Raw genomic sequence first — 22,706 nt, 5'->3', positions numbered from 1 at the left:
GATCAAGCTCAAGTGCGAAGACGAGGAGCGTGTAGTCTCGTCGTCCGAGAACATCTTCCGTGTTGTCAGTAGATGTGCCAGCACAGCGAATCGCTGAGGACAGCCAACCCGTGGATCCAGGTGTTCACGCTGCAGTTCCATATCGAGTTTGGCCAAAGCAAGCCAGGACGACGCAGCCAGTATTGCGGAACAGCGTGTGCAGCTGGCAAGCCCAGATCCACCGCAGCTGGATGAGATGCTTGGCAAGCAGAGCGCAGTCATCATCGAGCTGATCAAGCAGCTGCATGAGCATCTTCCGCAGGCCGTGCGTATCCTGCACCAGAAGCGGCTGATTACTGAGGACTCGGAGCTGTTCATCAACCGCAAGATCGCAGCCAAGGTCACCCGCCAGCTCGATGACCCCCTGCATGTGGTATGCGGTGCTATCCCGCGCTGGTGTCACCAGCTGGTCCACTACATACCGTTCCTGGTGCCATTCGAGACCCGGCTTGCATATCTGCAAGCGACCAGCTTCGGCTACTCGCGCAATATCAGCCGCTGGCAGACGCTGGCACAGCGTGAGGCACGCAATGGATCGAGCCGTGCCTCCGACATTCAGATCCCTCTTGGCGGATCCAGCGCCAAAAGGTCCGTATCTCGCGCCACCGCATGCTCGAGTCGGCGCTCAAGGTCATGGAGCTCTATGGCACAGCCAAAACCATTCTGGAAGTCGAGTACTTTGACGAAGTCGGCACTGGGCTTGGACCCACGCTCGAGTTCTATGCGACTGTGTCGCGTACCCTCAGGGACAAGTCGCTGGAGCTGTGGCGCGATCCGACTGGGTCTGCCCGACAGCCAGGCCGCAGACAAGGCAGCGAAACCAGACTACATCGATTCCCAGCTGGGCCTGTTCCCACGAGCAATCAACCGACTGTGCCGGCGACATTGCCAGCAGCCGAGAAGACCGATGAGTCGGGCAAGGTTCTGTCACCAACAGAGCGTGCATTCAACTGTTCAAGTTCATGGGACATTTTGTTGCCAAGGGCTTGATTGACGGCCGCAACCTTGATCTGCCGCTCCACGAGGAGTTCTGGGCTGCTGTACAGCGCTACAGCACGGGTGACGACACAAAGACCGGCCTCTCATGGTCCTGGCGCAGCTCGAGCACGTGGACCCAGCCCAGACCAGGTCCCTTCAGTATCTGCAGCAGTTTGTGGACCAGCGGACCGAGATCTATCAGCGCGAGGACCTGACTGCCGACCAAAAGATGGCTGAGGCTGAGGCAATCCGTGACCCGAAGACCGACGCCTCGGTTGACGACTTGTCGCTTGACTTCACCTTGCCCGGGTACCCAGACATTGAGCTGCGCGAAGGTGGGTCGAGCATCCTGTCACGATCAACAACCTCCCAGCCTACATTGACCAGGTCGCCCAGTGGACACTGGGCAAGGGCATCCAGCGACAGGTCCACGCATTCTGCGACGGCTTCGACAAGATCTTCCCTGTGCGCGACCTGTCAATCTTTGCGCCTGGGGAGCTGAGCCGCCTGGTTGGCCCGTCGTCAGACAGTGAAGACTGGGCATGGCGACACTGCTAGGCGCGGTCAAGGCTGACCACGGCTTCTCGTTGGCATCACCTGCGGTCAAGATGTTTTTGGACTTTATGGAGTCGCTGGACTCTACTGGCCGCCGCCGCTTCCTGCGCTTTGTGACAGGGTCGCCGCAGCTGCCGTTTGGCGGCTTCCGTGCACTGCACCCGCCGCTGACGCTTGTGCACAAGCCCCACGAGGCACCACTGACACCCGACGACTACCTGCCCAGCGTCATGACCTGTGCCAACTACATCAAGCTGCCGAACTACTCGACGCCCGAGATTCTGGCTGAACGCTGGAGCCGTGCAGTCACTGAGGGCCAGCAAAGCTTCCATTTGTCGTAAACACAATAGATTTTTCTCTCCAAACACAACATGCACTTGCATACTGGTCCCACATCGCGACAGCTCACTCTGGAAGAAAAAGAGCAGGATTCAATGTGGATCCTATAATCCGGTACCCTAGCCCATAGTTGTACCATGATCGGTGCTGAGCAGCCGTGGTGATGCCAACGCGCCTTTCATTTCCGCTCTTTACTCAAGCATACAGTACGCAGCCTCTCTTCTTTTCTTTGCAAGCATGGAGTCGAACCCGCGAGGAATCCCGAAATCGCCCTTTTGTCGATGACGTCGAGGCATACCTGAAGACGGACACGGTCCAGGCAACCCTCAACAAGTTCACTGAGGCTGCGAGCAAATACAAATACATGGGAGAACTCGAAGCTGCAGCAGCGGCTGAGCCCTGGGAGGGCAAAATTCCCGACATTGAGAAGACGCTGAGCATGGGTTTGACTTTTTGATCGAGAAGCGCGGTTCAGACGAGCCCGTCAAGACCTTGTTCGAGGTCAACGACACCCTGTTTGCGCACGCAACGATCCCGCCCACCGAGACGGTCAACCTGTGGCTCGGAGCCCAATGTCATGCTCGAGTATACCTTGGACGAGGCCCCGAGAGCTGCTGGCGAGCAAAGCTGGATATCGCAAAGAACAACCTGAAGGACACTGTCGAGGATCTTGAATTCCTGCGCGATCAGATCACCACCATGGAGGTCAACACTGCGCGCGTATACAACTGGGATGTAAAGCAGCGTCGTCTGGCCACTGCCGCCGCAGTTTGCTGCGACGCCTGCCGCCTCTGCGAAATAAGCAACCCGCTCTGCCCTAAACCCCATCTCTTTGAAGCAGATACGCTGGCCATTCATCGCTGGATCAGCCATGACTGTAGTTGCTCTTTCAATAAAAACCGCATTCGCACTTACCCGCAGGTCTTTGCACTGGGCAGGCATGTTCTGTTTTTGAGATTTGGGGATTTTGGAGGAGTGTCATTGTAGAAGAACATTGGAATGGAATGCTACGGACCGAGTTTCCTTTACGTGCTCCACCTCGGCTCGTAGTCAGAGTCGGCTGATGCAGGCTGCCTGACCCAGATCACAATAGTGTCGTCGCCGTCACCGTAGCACCTGGTTGCGTAGCCGGGCGAGGTCTGTCTTGGTAGGGCGACCTGGTCATAGGTGTAGAATATCACGTTACGCGGCGCATTAGGGTAGTACTGGAAGAACACGTCTTCTAGGATGTAGTCGCTGCTAAGGATGTCTCTGAATAGAAAAGAACCCAATGCATCACGGAATTCAACTCTGTGTCCAGTCCTACAAGTGGAAGACATGAAACAATCAGCAGCTAGACGGCACCTTTTCCTCAGCAATGCTGATGAGCGATGCAATAACATACATGTGTAGATGTGTGGAAAGCAGACTTGCACTCAGCAGTCTGTGTCTCCTTCCAGAGGGTAGAGCGGTTTGAGCAACCAATTATAGTACAGAGCAAGATGGAATGAGGGCGAAAAGCAAGGGTGATGGCAAAGAGAGGGAAACGAGAGGCTACCAAACTAGGTATCAAACACATTGCGTTCTGCACTCCACATAGCCGATGGGGGGTTTAAAAGGGCGCGCAACCTGTATGCTCTTGCTTTGCAAGGCCAGACACTGGTCCGAACAGTGCACAGCTTCACAGAAGACCTATGTGCATGGGCGGCACTGACATATCTGGACACACGCACTGAACATGGGATTTGCTATACCGCCGATTATTGTTACCCGGGTGTCACTCTGTTCTGCAACGCCAGAGGCGCGTCTTTCCGCCAAGCCAAAGCAAGATTTGCTGGCATTCGTGAAAAATGGCCATGTGTCATTGAAGGTGGCACTTATTAAACTCTTTGCCACGGTTTTGCAAGATTGACGCGCTGCTGTCGAATAAATGAAGCAGGATGATGACACAGGGCGGCAGCTGAAGGGACTCCAGAAATCAGGCAAATGGACCGAGAATAGTGTAGGAGTGTCGGCATTCTTTGGCATAGATAGCAGCAAGATCGCCTGCATCGGCATACCACAGGAAGGCATGGATGAGAAACTGACATGTTGACTAGTGTAAACGCTTTGGTGGGCGAGGGAACTCCATGAGACAGGGATATGTCTTCCTAGCGCAGTGACCAATACGATCGGGCGCAGCCTGACCAGCCGCCGGTAGAAGCATCGCGATTGCATTTGTTGGAGGAGGGCAAAGTGATATGCAGACTGCGCACCAATGACACTCGGAAAAATGAAGGACGCATAGTGCCACTTACCTTGAACGGCCGCGGGCAAGAGACATGCCACGGTTGCAAATCGGCCACTTGGCAAGGAACTCAAGGCTGTTGGCACCTGGCGCTGACCTTTTGTTGGGCGCATTGATGCCCATGAGAAGGCTGCTAACCCCTGGCAAGGACATTACCTGGTTGGGCGTCTCGACGTGAGTTATGTCTAGCTCATCAGCCGAGGCAACGTCTTGATCATCGTCGCTATTACACTCCTCCACCTCATAAGCTTGGGCCGGCGTTGCAGGCAGACCCGCTGCCTGCTGCGTGTAGCGCATCTGCGCCAGAGCAGCCACAGCGGTAGCACTGTGGCCTTCGGTACCACCACTGTCCGGTACCTCAGTCCTGCACTCATAGCCTTTACATGCGGGGAATCTATCCCCCACATGCAGCGAGCTTGGCGTTTGCACTGCTCCAAGCCATCTGCAGGTGTCGCTCTGGCCAACCGTGGGGCGAGGGAGACTGCCAATAGGGGCAGCAATCATCTCTGGCAAAGGCTGGTTGGCAAAGTTCTGCGAGATCGTGCTTCGCAGCGACGAATTCGGGTATTGGATCGGCGACATGGCAGCATTGGTTGGATGCGCCCGTGGTGTCCACCCAGAAGCATCGCTACTACCAAAACTGCCCACGCGAGATGCAGGTCTGGTGCTGTGATAGACCTGAGCCGGGTCCTCTTCCTCGTCGGATAAAACGATACCCTCGTCCTCGGTGCTATCGCCCTTGCTGATGCCCTGGAGATGACTGTTCCTGGCCAAACGTGCGCGGCGGAGACGCTGCTGGCAGGTGCTGCAGATATTTGCACGCAGCAGGTTGCGCTCGAGTGGAGGAGTGACAAACCTGAACCGCGGCCAGATGTCGTTGAAAATATCAATATCGTCTGCGCTGATCTGGCGGTAGCGGAAGCTGAGCAGCTGCTCGCCCTTGACTTTTTGCGGGGACACATGGTTGATTGAGCGCTCCTCGCAATGGCATCTCCCTTGGTGAAACCGCGATCGATTAGCCCGTGGGCAGGTCAGACAGTTGGCGCAGATACGACACCAGTTTTTGCGGTGGGTGAGCATAGCAGAAGGAATGAGATGCAAATGTTTCAGAAGGAACATGATTTCCATGTACCGGTTCCACCTCTACGCGATGGCTGCCCATGTGCTTTATAATCTGCAATGGGAAGCAAGATAGATGGCCGAGCTGAATATGTGACTATGGACTATATTGCAAACATGGTGAAAGAAGCAGGATGGGCACAAGTTAGGCTCTGAAGCCTGTGGTAAGACTGATAGAGTATGCGAAATAGGAGGGTGATAGAAGCAACTCGGGGCACCGTGCGGTCAATATGACAGACAGACACAGGGAGTTTGCAATAATCGTAAACAAACGGGATAGCTGCAGCTGATTGGGGTTCTTAATGACTAGCCTTAGCATAGTTATCTCTGTGTTTCAGCAGCACAACTGCCTGTAGTGAAGTAGACGCATTTGAGGTTGCAATGTGTGCTGCAACTGATGGTAGCGTGTTATCAAGCATACTGCGGTGGCTCGCCTCGACAATAGGTCTGCTGTTAGCAGAATGCCCTTGCAGGTAGGGAGGCTGCTGGTTAGCCATGGTGGTCTGTGTTGCTATGTATGGAATCGAGCGGCCATTGGTGATCTCCAGCAGTGATATGGCAGTCTGGTACTGTGCAGTGTGGCGCTCATGAATCACGCTGATAGACGGCAAAGTTATCTTTGGTAACGACGTGCGGCTACGATGTAGCTGCAAGCCAGGGACACTCTGCGGCAGATGTACCTTGATAACTATCAGATCACCCATCCGCGGGATCTGCGACACCTGCGAGTGGCGCGAGTACAGACACCCTTGCAGCTGCTCGCGGAAAAGTAGCTCGGCAGGGGCACTGGGATAGTAGGCGTCAAACAACTCATGGAGCGTCATTTCACCAAAGACCCACTCACGGAACAGCTCAGCGCCCCTAGCATCTTCAAAGACGATGTTTATTGGCTTGCTATAGGAACAGTAAGGATATACTTAGTTATACATATATTGCTAGATCCTGTTTGATTCATTACAACAAAGATGCTGCCCAAACAAAAGCAGGTTGCACAAAAGGGCGATGTTGGCTAGTACATAAAAGAGATCAGTGTAATTGTCCCGATATCATATCCATCAAGCAAACAAGCTTAGAAGACAAAACTGCAGCGCAATGAATCTCGCACTGTGCTAATACTCAGATAGCACATAGCACATAGCACATAGCACATAGCACATAGCACATAGCACATAGCACATAGCAGATAACCAACAGCAGGTTCGGTTGGTGGTGGGAAATAGGGGATACATCATATGTTTGCTTACCTTCTTGCAGCCTTCAGATGAGCTTTTGCGCTGGGAATATTTTCAAACGATTCGCGCTCCAAACGACGGTGCAGCTGGTGTGCAGCAGGGTCTGTAGAGTTGGGTCTCAGCATAGATGCTGGAACAGTAGGTTCTAGGCTATGATCTGCTGAGGGCATATCATGGTGACGATGCTGCAGCTGCGGCTGCTGGTGCTGAAGCAACTGCTGCGGTGGCAACTGCACTGCAGAAATATCAGCATAGGTATGTGGGTTTGAGTCTTCAGTATCACCACCAATCTCTGTGCTCGGGCGGTGTCTAGGCGGGGTCGACCTGGCCAGCAAATTGGTCACGGGCATCGTCACATTGTTGATGGCCCTGCGGGTAGTCGCATTGCCGCCTTGTGTGGATGCTGCTATGTCCTCACTAATGGTAACACGGATCGATCTACGGCGACGGAAGTCGACTGACTCGTCACCATCATCCTGCGGGTTTCTCATGCCGTCAATCGCACGGCGGATGCGTTGCTGGCACGTTCCACACAGGTTGGCACGATGCAGATTGCTCTCGATCGGTGGGACATTGCTGCGCATCTGGCGCAGGAGGCACTGCAGCGCTTTGATGTCTTGGGCACTAAGCGTCTTGAACCGAAAATCCACCGTCTTTGGCCCCTTGTCGTTTTTCTTGCCCTTGCAGCTGACAACTACGCGCACTGGGCATTCGCAGCTCTTTGTGTTAAAAGCCTGACGGACAGTACGCCCAATTCCCTGGCAGGTTAGACACACGCGACACAGGCGGCACCAGTTGAGGTCGAAATCGATCATATTGGGCGGGGGCGGCTGGCGTGGACGAGGGCGGCGCATCAGTATGTTTGATGTGGGCGTATTAGCCATGTGTGGCATGCCGCCCTTGCTTCTTTTTGCATCGCTATCGCACTGCATAGGTGTTTATAGGCAGAGTGTATGGATGTCGAAGTCTGTAAAGACGACAATAACAGGCGCTGGGTGGATATGCAGAGGTGTACTGATGGATATTCTCGGGCAGAGTCGAATGAAGCTTGGTAAGGGTGCGGGGTAGGCCTATGGATATTTCATATAAGCGAAAAGTGTACAGGATTACTGACGTAGCCCTGGTGGTGGGGTAGCAAGTAAAATATAAAGATATCGCCAGCTGTGAAAGACGTGAAAGAGAAAAGATCGCAAAAAAGTGCTCAGGCAAAAATAAAAATGAAAACGCTGAGGTTGAAAGAGGAAACAAGCAGCGCTCGCAGCATTCACACACAATGTCTGCGTGTGGATCGCAATGCGGCGAAAAGCGGGTGAATTATTGCCAGTTGGGCAGGGAAGGGAAGTGGATGGCCAGTCGTCAGCGTATGCAGTCGGAAACGGCTCAGAGTGAAGAGGCGGGCAATCCATTCCTAGTAATAGGATGTTTTGCAGAGTACGAGTACACAACCGGCTCTTCCTGTGAGTGTACTGCCAGCCACAAGCGTGAGCAAAACAGACTGCACAGCCTTTGCGGAGCAGCTGTTATTGCCATGGTCTGCTGTAGCCACCAATGCAGGGCTCAAGTGAGATAATAGTGTGCCCTGTTGTTCAGCACTATGTAGAAAGGAGGGGTCAGCACTGGGCAGCCAACAGCAGGGGAATGCTGGCGGGAAAGCGGTAGGCAAAAAGGCGCTGTTGTCACAGCAGATGGCGTGTGCTAGGTGGCGGTTTTTCAAAAGGGACTCTGTGTCATACGCAAACCAGGAACCTGGCCATCGAACACTGTGTAAGGTTGCTATGTACCTAGTGAATTAGTTGATATGAATGAAGCCTTTTCTTTTGTAAAAGGGTGAGCGAAGCAATGGAACCCTCGAATTGAGATAGCAAATAGGCAAATCAGCCCAGCACTTGGGGGCGGGGCGAATGCAATACAGTTTATATATGTGCGAACCCGCCACCTGCAGCCCCAAGGCAAATGACAAACTCCACAAAAAAGTGCCGGCATGCAAGCGCAGGTTTGCGTTTTTGTCCTCAGGTCCTTTCCCCGTTAACCACATAGCAGCTTGGCATTTCAAAAACAAGTGAAGACGACTACCAGTATTTCTGGATTCAGACGTACAATTGGAGCGCCTTATTGTAGCCATTGTAAACCACCATGCACCGTATGCCAGACCCAGGGAACCCACCACCCCCACCTACCTGTTCCCCGTTCAAAACAGACGAGGGCTGCGGATGCGTAGGAAAATATGCAGGAGTGCAAAGCGGGGTGCATGCTGAGACGCGTTTTTTCCAGCTTGCCCGTGCCAATTTTTTCCGAGGATGAGTGAAAATGGCGAAGCAGCCAGCTGCATGCGTGTGGTGGTTCGTGACTTGTCAAAGCGCATCAATAAGCCGCTCTTCTGATCATGAAGTCCAGATGTGACAGAGGGAAAGTGCGGATTTGGAGATAAGAGCCATTTCAGATAGCGAATGGGTCGGGGCTGGCTATGCAGGCGATTCTCGCGGAGGGGGTCGATATGCATGCTGTTGCAAACATGATCATGCACACATGTAGCTGGCTTCTTCCAGAGCAGCCATGCTGCTGTAATCTATCTGGCCAATTGTATCCTATCTGCTGGTGTCAGTGTCAATCATATGTACCATCCAGACCACTGCATGCTATATCCGCTTATGCTACAATAGAGCGCCCTTTTGGAGCGACTTTTGCTCCACCCGCGCTATACTATGTATTATATTCCCCTACTGTACAGGACCTTGAGGCAGCAGCTACGAACAAATATATCTTTTTCGCTCAGACAAGATTCGCTGATGTTTTCAAAAACGAGTAAACAGCATGATCGAAAGAGACCAGCGCGCATCTTATTATTCCTAAAGGTAGCCACGTCCGGATGAAATAAAATTGTGAATTCAACAGAAACGCAGTGCATCCCTTCTAAGGCCCTATTCCACACCTTTGAAATGCAGTCTAGGAGATGGCGGACACGGGTACAGCGGCCACCAAGTTCAGGCTGGGAGGCCAAATGAAAAGCAGGACCAACGGCTACCACTGTGCCAAAACTGCTATTTTTACCCAGCGTCACCGTGCCGCCAGATAGCCCATGTGATGATATGCCCTTTGTAGATTACTACAACAGGACAGGGTGGAAGCATGGAGGAGGGAATTCAAGGGAGAAGCTCGCCACGCATCCCGTGTACAGGTTTCTTTACTCGGATACCCAACCATAAAAGCAATTCTCTCCACAGAAACATAGACCAGGCATCCACTGTATCTCTTGCCACTTCCAAGTCATCCCCGAAGCAAAGGCGACAGTCGGTCACATATGACCTTTGGGCGCGTATTTGGTCGAGTATACCCAGACGATAGTTATTTTCATTCACGTTCTCATTCAAAATGAGGGGCATGCCTCTTCAGTACTCTGCAGCGAATCAGCGTGCGAGAAAACACAAAAGCACCAAGACCTTGGTCTGCAACTACGGCTTGGCTCAGATTATATCTCTACCTCGTTTACGAACATTATATGCATTCAGGAGAAACATGCCGCATTCTGTTGGGGAAGAAACAAGATGTATCCATAGTGGCAGCGACATGTCAGTGACAGATGGTGCTGGCTGTGTGCATGTGTCAGTATTCAAAAGCCATGCAGCGTAGCTATTGGACAGGGTTGATCCGTCGAGTATCAGGGCACCTAGATCCTAGGGATCTGAAACACTGACACCACTCAGCAGCCATGCCGCATCTAGATTCGTTCTCTGGTATGGTAATCGGCAATTTTCCTACTCCTTGGAGAGGAGTACTTGCATAAATTGCTGTTGGTGCATAAAGTGGTGCCGCCGAAAAGCGAGCAAGTGATTGACTTGGAGCGCCTACCTCATGCGCCACTGAGCAACAGCTGTGTCTAGTTACGGCTCGGAAAAGGCATATCATTCAAAAATTCTTCTCAAGTAGCAGCCTGCTATCCTGTCGCACTACACATCTGACTATTGTAGTATTGTAATGCGCAGCTTCTCTTATATCTGCAACTTGTGGCCCTGAAAGGAGTGCTTAGTTGTTATGCAACAGACACAGTTACTCTGCCATTTCAACCAAACCCAATGTGCTAGGTTGTCCACACCCATTGCTTTTGCTAATGATGCACCTACATATTTCGGAGAGTGTGAGGGCGGGCTTGCCATTTGCATGGCAACTGCATGTCTGCAAAGGAGCTGCACTGTCTTTCATCTTTGCAGTCCTCGCCTCCGCTCTCACTCTCACCATCCCCTTTTTCTATGCGGTTGCCAGCCACTGGGTCATCACCAGGCTGGCGGTGTTCTGTGGGCACAGGGTTGCTGTTTCAAGAAATATCAGCGGGCACTTATCACACCACTTACTCAGGTAGCCAGTGAAATGCAATAATACGTCGTCCCCGCGCCAAATCACGGGTGGACGGCTGTAGATATATTGTGTTGAATGTGTGGGGATTTTAGAGGTTATATTTAATACTGGAGAAAAGAGAGAAAAGGGAATAGACGAGTTGCGCAGGGGTATTTTCAATACAGCCATCTGTGCAACTTATCAAAGGCTAGACTCTACCACGATATTTCAGGCTGTAGCGGGGGTCTCGTTGGCGCCTAGCTTGATGTCACCTGATTCTGCTGACATGTCGACGTCAGGGACAGCTGCAGGAGGCGCGCAATAGGTATAGGCGTATGTATATCCAGCATACTCTGTTGTTATGCGTACATGCGACATATAAAATTATGCTTGCTGACATTCGGAGTCTAGAGTCCCCTTGCTCCACCATGGGCAAGGCCGAAACGTATACGTACAAAGGCCCAGGCAGACAGCCAGCTTTCCTCTTTCCCCTCAGTCATATCTTTGAGAGGCTGTTTCTCCATATACCTGATATCCACCTATCATTTAGATTAACAATACCCAACACCGAGGCATGCGCAGCCACAGCCATAGGCGCCAGAGGTTCGAGACAGGGGATACACAGCAGATATCACCGATACGTCCACATTTATCTGCAGACCATGGCCTGGTTCCTGATCTACTCCCTGTGAGCTGGCAGTTTTATAAACGCCCGATCCACAATGCTCCAGCTCATCGGTTAAGTTTCAAGTTTCAAGGGCTCTCGACGTTCCACGCTGCCATTGGCTGAGCCTGATTTCTTATATTGCCAACCTTTTCCGAAACTCAACCGGGCTGGCATTTCCTTCACCTCTCATCCACACTTTGCCTTCCATTCACTTTTGCAATCCACCTCACCCGTTTTTTAACTTCTGAACCGGAAAATGTCGCTGGCACAGCCTACAAAGGACGAAATTACCACAGTATTCAAGCAGCTGAGATCCAAGCAGCCCGAAAACAAGGTTTGCTTTGACTGTGGCTCGAAGAATCCGACATGGTCGTCAGTCACGTACGGCGTGTACCTATGCATTGACTGTTCGGCCGTGCACCGCGGCATGGGCGTCCATATTTCATTCGTTCGCTCGACAGTGTTGGACTCGTGGACGTGGGACCAGCTGCGCACAATGAAGGTGGGCGGCAACAACAATGCAGCAGCCTTTTGGCGCCAGAACGGCGGCGCAAAGTTCCTGACCGCAAAGACCGGCAACGACACGAAAACCAAGTACACAGGACGCCAAGCTCAACTGTACAAGGCGCACCTGCAGCAGCTGGCAAAGAAGGACCTGCTGAGCTCGCATGATGGCCGTGTCATAGTTGCAGGCGCAGAGGTGGCTGCTCCAGCAGCAGCTGAAGACGACTTCTTTGCGCGCGAGCTGTCGGCAAGCTCGTCTAAGGCCACGTCAGAGGAGCCCACTACAGGTCCAGTCCGTGGTCTGGCCCCGCCCACAGTCATTCTCCAGGCCGACGAATCGGACTCTGCGCAGGCCGACGACCAGGCCACAAGGGCCATTGAGGCCTCCGCTGCTCCTGCTGCTGCGAAGCCCTCCACAGCACGGGCGCCTGTTGCACGAGTGATCCAGCCCTCTACCACTGGGTCAGCTACCAAGGCTCGCACGGCCGCTCTGAAGTCGACACCAAAGTCGTCTGGACTAGGAGCAAAGAAGCTGGGAGGAGCCAAGAAACTCGGCGGCGCAAAGAAGCTGGGTGCCAAGCCCATGGTTAACTTTGAAGAGGCTGCTGCCCGCGCCGAGGCTGAGGCTCGCGAGGAGGAGCGTCTGCAGGCGATGCGCGATGCGGTCACGGCCTCGCACTCAAAGGCTAAAAGCAGCGCCAGTTCAGCAACCGCCTCTGCGTCTGCAGCAACCACGGCAGCGAGTACAGCTGCTGCAAGTTCGGCTGCGCGGGGTGTCCAGGGCTCGAGCACAAAGGGCGATGTGGATCAGCTTTCCTCGGGGGTAAGCCGGCTTGGATTTGGTGCCATCGGCGGCGGAAACCAGTCCGGGACTGGCCTTGGATTCGGATCATTCGGCGCAATGGGTGGCAACAACAGCACAGGATCGGCACAAGAGCGATTCCAAGGGGCCAAATCCATCTCGTCCAGCCAGATGCTCAGTGGAAACACACCCGCTGAGCCTGAACTCAGCTCGTCGACTGCACGCTTTGCCAACTCCAAGAGCATCAGCTCCAGCCAGTACTTTAACCGCCCGCCGCAGCCTAGTGCCCACACACGGGCTGCTTCCGGCGAAATCGACCTGCAGGAGCTCGGCGCTAATGCGCGTGATCTGGCTCAGCGGCTGCTCAACTCGAACGAGGCGGATAACCTGCGGCGCATGTGGGCGCAGGGCGCGTCCAAGCTGTCAGAGTATCTAGATCAGCTCCAGGAGCGGTAAGCGGCCCTAGTTCTGGATAGCGAAGCCTTGATGAATATACCTTTTGCCCTTTGCACCTTACCTGTTCTCCACATTCCCTCACTGAAACACGTTCAAGTTTACACACCGCATTTTTGGGAACGGCTTGGGATTGCATGGAGAAGAGTAATATACAGTGAAAAGCTAGTCTTTGTGTGGAAGATCGCCGGTAGTGCTGGTATAGTCAAAGTGAGGGTACACCCAAGGGTGGAGACGTGAATATTAGTAATTCACCAGGGGTGGGGTAATGAGGCAGCCGAGAGTTTGGTGAATTGCTATCCGCATATATGTGGGAAAATGAACTTTATGGCCCTTAGATGACCAGCAGCCCTTGGCACACATCTCTGCAGGTGGAATGAAGCAATTATGTTTCATATAAGGCTGACAGGAGGTCCACCGCCCTTCAATACATTCAACACTTGTCCCCTATCTCTTCTACAGCCCATTGAAACACGAGCGGTACCTCCCTCTTTTCTCTGATCAACCACACCCCACTGACGACAGACTCATGCAACTCGTCACCTCCTTCGTTTTGCTGGCTGCCCTGGCCTCGGCCACTGCTCTGCCGCCGCAGGCGCACATAAATGGTGGCAGACGGAGCGGGCAGCGGCTAGACTTGAATGCTTCCGTCGACCAGGCTGGCATATTTGGATTTAACGATGGCGCTGGCATGTTTGGGTTTAACGATGGCACTAGCAAGCTCTTGAACAACATGCCGCAGATGCCCAACCACAACGATATCAGCAATGTCAACTACGACGAGATATATGGCGACCACGCCTCGAACATCTATTCCCTCTATGCATCGGCATCATCTAGGCTGCAGGCCATTAGTGCTTCGTCGTCTGCTTCAGTTGCCAGCTCCTCGGCCATCGCTGCTGCTCTGGCTGCCAGGTCTACCCAGATAATTCAGTTCCCGCAGGTGGTTCAGTCAACACAGACAACAGTGCTGACTGTTGCTGGTTCGCCAACGGCTACCATAACCCAGGCACAGGCCACTGCTGCGCGGACCCTTGCCTCCATATCCCAGGTAGTTCCGTTTATGGATCTTCCGCTGTTTTACTCGCAGCCAAACCTTTTACCGCAGATGGAGGCTGACATTCAGTCAATGCTGACAGCCCCGCCAATGGCTACTCAGAGCCAAATGGCGAACCAAGGAGCTTCTGGTAGTATATCGGTCGTCTCGATTATTCCTGGCACAGCGTTTGTGGCGGCAGTTCCGGCCACTCCCACCACTGCGCCGGCAGCCGCACCTGTCACCATCCCCTCGGGCGCTACGCTGGCCACCAACATGTTCATCCAGAAGCCGACTGCAAGCCAGCCCTTCCGCCTTGCGCCAACAACGGTCTCGCAGAAGCTAAAGTTCAATGATGCCCAGAACGTCCATGATGATGAACAATTCCAGTTCCCTGCTCAGCCAAGGTTCGACCTCGACATCACGTCATTCAACACAGAGGATCCTGCCAGCCTGCCGTTCACAGCAACGGCGGCATCTGGGGTTACTCACAGTGCCCAAGCCCGGCAGGGAGTCGGATACCCGGAGCCCGCCCCCTCGCCAGCTGATTCCGTGCAGCCACCCCTTTATCCAGCACCTCCTCCTCCGGCGTACCCTACTCACACATCAGCATATTCTCCTTCGGCATACCCTACTCAGGCACCTGCATATCCTGCTCCATCGCCTTCAGATGAGGATTGTGATGACACCTCGTCTAGCCCTAGCAGCAATGGCTATGGCGCACCCCCTCCACCGCCGCCATCGCCATCACCACCGCCACCACCTCCGGCATATCCTACATCGAGCAGCGACGATTACGATGCTCCACCACCTCCTCCACCACCTCCTCCAGCATATAGTACACCGAGCAGCCAAGGATATGCTGCTCCACCTCCGCCTCCCTCATCATATAGTACACCAAGCAGCCAAGGATATGCTGCTCCGCCTCCTCCTCCTCCAGCATATCCCACACCGAGTAGCCAAGAGTATGCTGCTCCCCCTCCGCCTCCCTCAGCGTATAGCGCACCAAGTAGCCAAGGGTATGCTGCTCCACCTCCTCCTCCTCCAGCATATCCCACACCAAGCAGCCAAGGATATGCTGCTCCGCCTCCGCCTTCCTCAGCGTATAGCGCACCAAGCAGCCAAGGGTATGCTGCTCCCCCACCACCTCCCCCAGCATATAGCACACCAAGCAGCCAAGGATATGCTGCTCCGCCTCCTCCTCCAGCATATCCCACACCAAGCAGCCAAGGATATGCTGCTCCGCCTCCGCCTTCCTCAGCGTATAGCGCACCAAGCAGCCAAGGGTATGCTGCTCCCCCTCCTCCTCCTTCATCATATAGTACACCAAGCAGCCAAGGGTATGCTGCTCCGCCTCCTCCTCCAGCATATCCCACACCAAGCAGCCAAGGATATGCTGCTCCACCTTCGCCTCCCTCAGCGTATAGCGCACCAAGTAGCCAAGAGTATGCTGCTCCGCCTCCCTCAGCGTATAGTGCACCAAGCAGCCAAGGATATGCTGCTCCGCCGCCTCCTCCTCCAGCATATCCCACACCGAGTAGCCAAGAGTATGCTGCTCCGCCTCCGCCTTCCTCAGCGTATAGCGCACCAAGTAGCCAAGAGTATGCTGCTCCCCCTCCTCCTCCTTCATCATATAGTACACCAAGTAGCCAAGGGTATGCTGCTCCATCTCCTCCACCCTGTCAGGGCACTGGTGGTCAGGGATGTGGTTCCCCTGCACCTGCACCTGCACCTGCGCCAGCTCCTGCATATCCACCAAGCGCCGATGATGAGGATGATACCTTGGAACCTGCTGCTGTGTATCCTAATACAGATAGCCCAGCGTATGGTGCTCCCCCGCCCCCGTCCCCGTCCCCACCGGTTTACCCCACTGCAAGCAGCCAAGGATATGCTGCGCCGGTGCCACCACCTCAGCCGACTTCGTCCGGCGCATCGTCCGCCGACTCGGGGCCTATTCCATCTCTTGGCTACTTGCCAAATTCACCGAGCTCATCGAGCGCAGCTCTTAGCTACTCGGCTAGCCAGCCAAGCTCTGGCTACTCGACGATTGGGCTTAGCTCCAGCTCTATTGGATATACCAACCCGATAGTGACAATCTCAATTGCCTATGGTGCCTCCGATGATGATGACTACGATACTGACGATGAGTCGCCATACAGGCCCAAGAAGCGCCGCCATCATCACCACAAGAGTAAGGAGGAGAGCAGCACCCCTGCGTATTCAGGATCAGTAGCTCCTGCATATGCTTCGGTGCCTCCTGCTCCTGCATATGCTTCAGTGCCTCCTGCTCCGGCACCCGCACCTCCAGCACCGGCTCCTGCATGCTCTAAGCCTGTACCCGTCTATGGCAAACCTGCACGCGTATTCTCGAAGCCGGCTGCCGCTATCCCTAGGCCAGCTCACATACCCCCAAAGCCCATGCCTGTGTTTGGTAAGCCCGCTCGTGGATACCCGAAGCCATACCCTGCACCCTCTTACCCGAGGCCTGCACCTGCCGCTCCAAACCCCGCCCCGGCGCCTGCCTATAAAGCACCCGCATACTCAGCTGCCCCGAAGCCCGCACAGCCTCAGGTAACGCACATGTCTACTGTGACGACACGGACCGTTATCAACTACGCCACAGTCATTGTTGCGTCGGCGGAGCCCCAGACCACCACCATCAACAACTTTGTCACACCAACCCCTGCCGGCTGCTCGTCACAACCAGGACCCTCATCATACCCATCAATAGGGTACCCGGGATCACCTAGCGGACACTAAGTGTATATTTCCATATGCGCTGTCTAACACTCCTCCCTTCTCTTTTTTCTCCCATCCCTTCCGCCTCTATCTCGCTACCTCATTTATGCCTTTAAAATCCTATCCTATAAACAGACACATTTTTGTTGGCTGTTGTTTTAACTTGTTCCCACCCTAGTCTTGTAGCCAAAAATATACCCTTGCAGTTTCAATGTTGCGCCCTATACGAGCTAAAATCGGCAACGCCTGTGATAAGCGGTAGTATCGCATTTTGATCAGAAAAGGATGCACTGCTGGCAGATGAAACATGTGCAGGCAGTAGCAGGTCTATATTTGAGCCTAGACTTGCTCAGCGCTGTCGGATCCCAACAGTGCCGGGCTTGGTTTACCACCTTACTCTATGGTCCATGAGTGCTCGGCATTATTTCCCTGTTCTTCTCGCTCAACCGCTTCCTGTACAACGTCTAACCAGCCTCTGTATATCTGCTTTAAAAATGGTATCCGACAGTAAATTCATGTATGTAGCATTCTTGGCGTGTGTGTGGCTGCCGGCCGCATCAACAGGCCGCCACCTGCCCCCTGGAAAGCAGCAGTTTGTTGTTCTGCGCTCCATCGATACAGGCAGCAGACTTGCCGAGCAATGTCTGATTGGCGAGAAGGACCTTGCGCGAAACATGTCGTATCCTCAGCTTGGTACACACCAGCTGCAATCTATGGCTGAAGCAGCAGTCTCTGGCACAAAGGATAAGGCAGAGGACGCACAGACAACAGGCGGACTCCGCCAAGTGCTCGAACTCGTGCTGAAGACCAACGCCAACGGATTCTTCTACATGCACCACTATCCGTAATGCATTTTGCATGAAGCAGAAACCGGTTGGTCCTGGTGTGAAGATGGCAAGTGAGTCGGGATCGACGCGTACAGGACTGCTTTTTTCTCCTGTTTCGTCGTCTCAGTCAGGCCAAGCTGGCGGTTTCTTACAGGCTCGGGCGAGCCCTTGGGGCCCGGGGCAAAGGGACTGTGCGCATGCATCGTGGGAAGGCAGATCGGCAGCGCGACTTTAGGAACTTGTGTGGCTCACGAGAGGGGCAAAAGTATTCGCCAGCTGTGATCAACCGCTCATTATCCGTCCAAACATTTCGGGGCGCGACGGGCTGCTCCTTGCAGGGCAATTGACCCCCACACCTCGAAGGACGCTGTCTAATTCAGGTACTCAGCTCCTGCCCACCACCGCCACCCGCCCGCTTCTTCCTGCTCTTCACTTCCAGCAACTTTTCTTTCTCTAAGGCATTTTCCTTCAAAACAAATTTTTGCAAATGACCCAGACTGAGCAGACCGCCAGCACACTGCCGCTGTGGACGCCACGCGACCCGCAGTTGACCACGACGCACAAGTTCAGGGAGTTCGTTAACACCAAGCGCCACCTCTCGCTGGCCACGTACCAGGATCTGGACCAGTGGTCTGTGACAGAGATCGAGGCGTTCTGGAGCGACGTGTGGGAGTTTACCGGCACCAAGGCCAGTGCTCCGTACTTGCAGGTGCTGGAGCCCAACAAGACCATGGACCAGATCCCCAAGTGGTTCGAAGGTGCACGACTCAACTACGCCGAGAATGTGCTGGACGGCCGCGAGGCAGAGGAGCGCACGGCGATCTATGCGTTCGGAGAGGGTCGCCAGCTTACAAAGTGGTCGTTCAGAGAGGTGTATGAGAAGGTACGGGGTGCTGGCATCGGCTATGCGCAACGCAGGCGTGAGCCAGGGAGACCGGGTCGCCGGCTATGTGCCCAATGTCGCTGAGACCGTTGTGGCGATGCTGGCGGCAGCGAGTATTGGCGCTATCTGGAGGTAAGTCGCTGCTTTCATGTGACGCGGGCATATGTTTCATCCCTGTGTGATCGGCTGGTGCCTCGGGAGAGATGACTCAGAGGATGCACACTGGCCCTACTGGCCGAGCACAGGTGAACTCGACAAGTAACTGGAGCAGGGCAGATCGGACATGAGATAATCGGCTCATCTGATTTTGATTTCTGCCTGTTGTTTAGCTCGACATCGCTTGATTTCGGCGTAACCGCCGTGCTGGACCGGTTCGCGCAGATCGAGCCCAAGCTTCTGTTCTCGACCGACGCCACGGGCTACAACGGCAAGGTGTTCTCGCACATTGACAAGCTCGCGGGCGTGGCCGCTGGTCTGCAGTCGGTTAAGAGGGTTATCGTCATTCCCTTCGGCGACAACGTGGAGCGTGACACGACCTCGGTTCCGAACGCATGCTCATGGGACTCATTCCTAGCTACGGCCAGCGACGGCGCCCGCTCGAGTTTGCCCAGCTGCCGTTCTACCACCCGCTGTATATTCTGTTCTCGTCGGGAACCACAGGCAAGCCCAAATGCCTGGTGCACTCGGCAGGCGGCATGCTTCTTCAGCACCGCAAAGAGCACCAAATTTCTCAGGACATGGGCGACAGCGACATCATGTTCTACTACACGACCACAGGCTGGATGATGTGGAACTGGCTAGTGGGTGCTCTGTCGGTGGGAGCAGCGATTGTCACCTACGAGGGCTCGCCGTTCAAGCCGTGCGCCGGGTGCACTGTGGGATCTGGTGGACCAGCTGGGGATCACCGCATTTGGCACATCAGCCAAGTACATCCAAACGCTGGAAGACATCGGCTACAGGCCCAAGGAGCACCACAAGCTGGACACGCTTCAAGGCAAATCTACTCTACAGCCTCCCCACTGAAGCCCAACAGCTACGACTTTGTGTACACGCACATCAAGAGCGACTTGTGTCTGAGCTCAATCACTGGCGGCACCGACATTTGCTCGCTGTTTCTGCGGGTGCCAACACTGCGCTGCCTGTATACCGCGGGTGCTGTGCAGTGCCGTGGACTCGGTATGGCTGTTGAGTCGTGGGTCGAATGACCGCAAGCCCCGTGCTGGACCATCCCAGGCGATCTCGTGTGTGTGCGGCCGTTCCCTTGCATGCCTGTGTTCTTCTGGGGCGACGAATCAGGCGAGCGGTACCGTAAGGCGTACTTTGGCAACTACCCGCAGATCTGGTACCACGGCGACTTTGTTATTATCGAGTCGAAGACTGGCAGCGTGCACATGCTTGGCCGCAGCGATGGTACATTGAACCCTGCCGGTGTGCGGTTTGGCAGTTCCGAGCTGTACAACATTGTCGATACCTACCCGGAGGTTGCTGATTCGCTGGTGGTTGGTCAGCGCCAGGGCGTCGACGAACGCGTGCTGATGTTTTTGCAGATGGCTGACGGCCACGAGTTCAATGATGAGATCGTCAAGCGCATCGCTGCCCAGATCCGCCAGCAGCTGTCGCCGCGCCATGTGCCGGCTGTAGTCCTGCCAGTCACCGGCATCCCATACACAGTCAACGGCAAGAAGGTCGAAATCGCCGTCAAAAAGCTCGTCAGTGACCTCTACCGTGTCGCTCAGGTTGAGAGTGCCGAAGAGGCTGTGCGCAGTGTCACCATCGATGAGAAGACAACCTCAACACTGGCTAATCCTGAGACCCTGCAGCAGTTCTATAAACATGCCAAAGCTCCTCCAGTAGACAGTTTTATATTGAAATTAATAGCTAGGCCCGGAATGTGGTAGACACAACCAGAGGGAAGCTCTTGTGCGGGCCGAACGCCACCATTTGCGACCGACGTTATCCACCAGCGCACAGCTGATATGCAGATGCACACGGGTATTGGTGTCGAAGCTGCCCAAACTGTACCGCAGCTGTGGCATGGGCACAGCACACCCACATTCAAAGAATGTGCCCTTGAGCGGCGCCATCACCTGGATCGCCTGCTCCCAGCAGATCTCCGGTCCGGGTCCTGCATGTCGACTGCCGGCTGCCGGCTCTGCGCGATGGCTGTGTGCTGTGCGTAGGTTTCGAGATCACCGTCGCCAGTGTTCAGCGGTTGCTGTGCAAGCCATACTGCTACACATACGCCTTGCAACCTGCCAGCCAGCCGAGGATGTTATCAACAAACCCTTCAACTGCCAGATGGAACTCGCTACCGGCAAGCACAGCACGAGCAGAATCGCCTGTCTCGAGTGTGGGGCGCGTCGATATTGCGATCTGAGGGTTTGCTGACTCCACGAAGAACGAAGGGCCAAGAGCCAGCATTGGCATGTCCACATGAGTACCTCCTGCAATGGCACTGCCCAGGGCGCTCTGCACGCGTCGCAACCATGCCAATGTCGTCCTGTCGATCTGCATAAACGAACACAGAATCGCATCCGCCTCAGTTGCCACAGTTAGTAGCCGCCGGCTGAGTGCCTTCTTGGCATGTGCTGCCAGCGGCATCGGCAGTTTTTCGTAGGCGTGTGTGATCCAGTTGTTCATTGCTTGGACAAAGTCTCCCTGCAACTGCACAAGGAACGACTGGTACTGCCTCCCCACGCCCTTGTTGTTGAGAGCACTGAGGGAGTTCAGCGCACGGTCATTCCATAGCTGATGCGTCTGGTGGTCGTCAGCATGGGACTCGGCTTTGGCAATGCTGTGCACACAGTCGATGTGCTCGCGCTGGCGGCTGCTCAGCTGCTCAGCTGGCAATGCACTGACGAACTCACTCAGTGTTGCCCATGCACTCACCGATGCCAGCAGGGTGATTATCCGCTGGGCGACATATGCTGGTGGCCCGCTGTTGCGATAGGATAGTGGCAGCTGCGATCTGGTTAGCTCGGACCACCTCTCGATCATTCGCAGCCCGGGCATTCCACTCCCTCGTTCGGCATACGGTGCTGTATGAGCCTGGAAGCACAAGATAGCAGCTGTCGACAGCCACGCTGCACGCACTTTCCCGGGCTCGAGACCATCAGCCCCTTGCTCCAATGTGCTGGCAAGCCAGCTGATTCGATCTAGCAGCACCAGCTCGATTTCGTCTATCGTCGTGCTCTCCGCGGCAATTGCTAAGACTGTGTGATGCATGGCTTGGCTCGTAGTCGTCAACATATCATCCAGCGCGCCTAAAATTGCGACAGTTGTGCCCATCGACGCTGCCCACTTCCAGGTCGTCTTCAGCAGCTGCTTCGTATATCTACCATGGCTGCCTGTCTGATTGGAACTCGCAATGGCTTCCATGTTTTTACTATCAGATCGCTCGCCCGGATCTTGTCGTCGGTGCTGCCCCGAACCATGGCAACATTAACAGCTAGCATTGTGCTCGCCGATAGCAGTTGCAGATGACTGAACTCTGAAAAGGCATAAGGAGTTGTCGCATCATAATTGCTGTCAGCAGAGTCCAGGAGGTCCCAGGCAGACCTGTTGGCGACATACTGACCGCACAGGACACCAAAACTCCAGTTGTACATTGCATCGGTGAGCTCCCAACTGGTTCTACCATCACAGATCCCGTAGGTAGCCTCGATGCGTGCCAGCGCTAGAACCACCAGCCGTACATTGCTCAGATCCATATTGCCCAGAGTAGCGCCCATAAGTTTCTGTGCCGAATTGACCAGTCGTCTCCGCATGGCCTTCACCTGTGCTTCCTGCTCATCGGAGAGCATATCACTAGGTCTCCACTTCCCCAGGACGCCTAGTGCAGCGCGACCAAGTGGTCCTGCACCCGAATCGCCCAGGAGAGCCGAGAACGCAACCGCATCCTCTAGCGTCAGCCTGTTGTGCTGCTGCACAATCGCCCT

General features: G+C 54.6%; 10 protein-coding genes across 10 annotated transcripts; 6 read left to right on the top strand and 4 right to left on the bottom strand.

Annotated features, from left to right (window-relative positions):
• Nucleotides 1-1,559: 1,559 nt before the first annotated feature.
• Nucleotides 1,560-2,713, top strand: DL89DRAFT_276796 (uncharacterized protein; the record flags this gene model as incomplete). Its single annotated transcript, XM_040889400.1, has 4 exons — nt 1,560-1,580; nt 2,168-2,354; nt 2,387-2,646; nt 2,681-2,713. The coding sequence occupies 4 exons, from the start codon at nt 1,560-1,562 to the stop codon at nt 2,711-2,713; spliced, it is 501 nt and encodes a 166-aa protein (XP_040739041.1).
• Nucleotides 2,714-4,183: 1,470 nt separating this feature from the next.
• On the bottom strand, nt 4,184-5,450 carry DL89DRAFT_307007 (uncharacterized protein; the record flags this gene model as incomplete). The annotated part of the gene is made up of 1 exon (XM_040890909.1): nt 4,184-5,450. The coding sequence occupies exon 1, from the start codon at nt 5,303-5,305 to the stop codon at nt 4,184-4,186; it is 1,122 nt and encodes a 373-aa protein (XP_040739040.1). The 5' UTR covers nt 5,306-5,450.
• Nucleotides 5,401-7,756, bottom strand: DL89DRAFT_273126 (uncharacterized protein). Its single transcript, XM_040889035.1, has 2 exons — nt 6,541-7,756; nt 5,401-6,190 (listed from the first exon to the last, which is right to left on the bottom strand). The coding sequence occupies exons 1-2, from the start codon at nt 7,410-7,412 to the stop codon at nt 5,596-5,598; spliced, it is 1,467 nt and encodes a 488-aa protein (XP_040739039.1). The 5' UTR covers nt 7,413-7,756; the 3' UTR covers nt 5,401-5,595.
• Nucleotides 7,757-10,830: 3,074 nt separating this feature from the next.
• On the top strand, nt 10,831-11,665 carry DL89DRAFT_71744 (uncharacterized protein). Its single transcript, XM_040892004.1, has 2 exons — nt 10,831-10,878; nt 11,090-11,665. Exon 2 carries the CDS (start codon nt 11,193-11,195, stop codon nt 11,547-11,549), a length of 357 nt encoding a protein of 118 aa, XP_040739038.1. The 5' UTR covers nt 10,831-10,878; nt 11,090-11,192; the 3' UTR covers nt 11,550-11,665.
• DL89DRAFT_273122 (ArfGap-domain-containing protein) lies at nt 11,552-13,412 on the top strand. The gene has a single exon (XM_040889034.1). It carries the CDS (start codon nt 11,781-11,783, stop codon nt 13,284-13,286), a length of 1,506 nt encoding a protein of 501 aa, XP_040739037.1. The 5' UTR covers nt 11,552-11,780; the 3' UTR covers nt 13,287-13,412.
• Nucleotides 13,413-14,950: 1,538 nt separating this feature from the next.
• On the bottom strand, nt 14,951-16,069 carry DL89DRAFT_298187 (uncharacterized protein; the record flags this gene model as incomplete). Its single annotated transcript, XM_040890778.1, has 3 exons — nt 14,951-14,962; nt 15,053-15,094; nt 15,131-16,069. The coding sequence occupies 3 exons, from the start codon at nt 16,067-16,069 to the stop codon at nt 14,951-14,953; spliced, it is 993 nt and encodes a 330-aa protein (XP_040739036.1).
• Nucleotides 16,070-16,207: 138 nt separating this feature from the next.
• Nucleotides 16,208-17,262, top strand: DL89DRAFT_327446 (uncharacterized protein; the record flags this gene model as incomplete). Its single annotated transcript, XM_040891550.1, has 2 exons — nt 16,208-16,218; nt 16,329-17,262. The coding sequence occupies 2 exons, from the start codon at nt 16,208-16,210 to the stop codon at nt 17,077-17,079; spliced, it is 762 nt and encodes a 253-aa protein (XP_040739035.1). The 3' UTR covers nt 17,080-17,262.
• A 310-nt stretch (nt 17,263-17,572) lies between these two features.
• On the top strand, nt 17,573-18,147 carry DL89DRAFT_273120 (uncharacterized protein; the record flags this gene model as incomplete). The annotated part of the gene is made up of 1 exon (XM_040889033.1): nt 17,573-18,147. A coding segment is annotated over one exon (334 nt), but the record flags the coding sequence as incomplete, so codon positions are not given.
• A 225-nt stretch (nt 18,148-18,372) lies between these two features.
• Nucleotides 18,373-20,622, top strand: DL89DRAFT_327444 (acetoacetate-CoA ligase; the record flags this gene model as incomplete). The annotated part of the gene is made up of 8 exons (XM_040891549.1): nt 18,373-18,768; nt 18,815-18,900; nt 19,098-19,308; nt 19,371-19,579; nt 19,626-19,694; nt 19,763-19,944; nt 20,002-20,534; nt 20,611-20,622. 8 exons carry the CDS (start codon nt 18,373-18,375, stop codon nt 20,620-20,622), a joined length of 1,698 nt encoding a protein of 565 aa, XP_040739033.1.
• A 24-nt stretch (nt 20,623-20,646) lies between these two features.
• DL89DRAFT_273118 (uncharacterized protein) lies at nt 20,647-22,703 on the bottom strand (the record flags this gene model as incomplete). The annotated part of the gene is made up of 11 exons (XM_040889032.1): nt 20,647-20,683; nt 20,707-20,879; nt 20,906-21,020; nt 21,053-21,059; nt 21,081-21,551; nt 21,573-21,603; nt 21,628-21,630; nt 21,658-21,836; nt 21,858-21,960; nt 21,982-22,119; nt 22,155-22,703. Coding segments are annotated over 11 exons (1,806 nt in total), but the record flags the coding sequence as incomplete, so codon positions are not given.
• Nucleotides 22,704-22,706: the final 3 nt, after the last annotated feature.

This window comes from Linderina pennispora, assembly GCF_002104995.1.
Source record: "Linderina pennispora strain ATCC 12442 chromosome Unknown DL89scaffold_167, whole genome shotgun sequence".
NCBI lineage: Eukaryota > Fungi > Kickxellomycota > Kickxellomycetes > Kickxellales > Kickxellaceae > Linderina > Linderina pennispora.
This window is presented reverse-complemented; position numbering and strand designations above follow the sequence as displayed.

What these genes read in the sequence shown, in the direction of transcription:
- DL89DRAFT_273122 (XM_040889034.1), top strand. Translation starts at nt 11,781, where the DNA reads ATGTCGCTGGCACAGCCTACAAAGGACGAAATTACCACAGTATTCAAG.
- DL89DRAFT_71744 (XM_040892004.1), top strand. Translation starts at nt 11,193, where the DNA reads ATGTATATCCAGCATACTCTGTTGTTATGCGTACATGCGACATATAAA.
- DL89DRAFT_273126 (XM_040889035.1), bottom strand. Translation starts at nt 7,412, where the DNA reads ATGGCTAATACGCCCACATCAAACATACTGATGCGCCGCCCTCGTCCA. An exon ending in CATCTGAAGGCTGCAAGAAG is followed by an intron (nt 6,191 to 6,540) that starts GTAAGCAAACAT and finishes CTGTTCCTATAG; the next exon opens with CAAGCCAATAAACATCGTCT.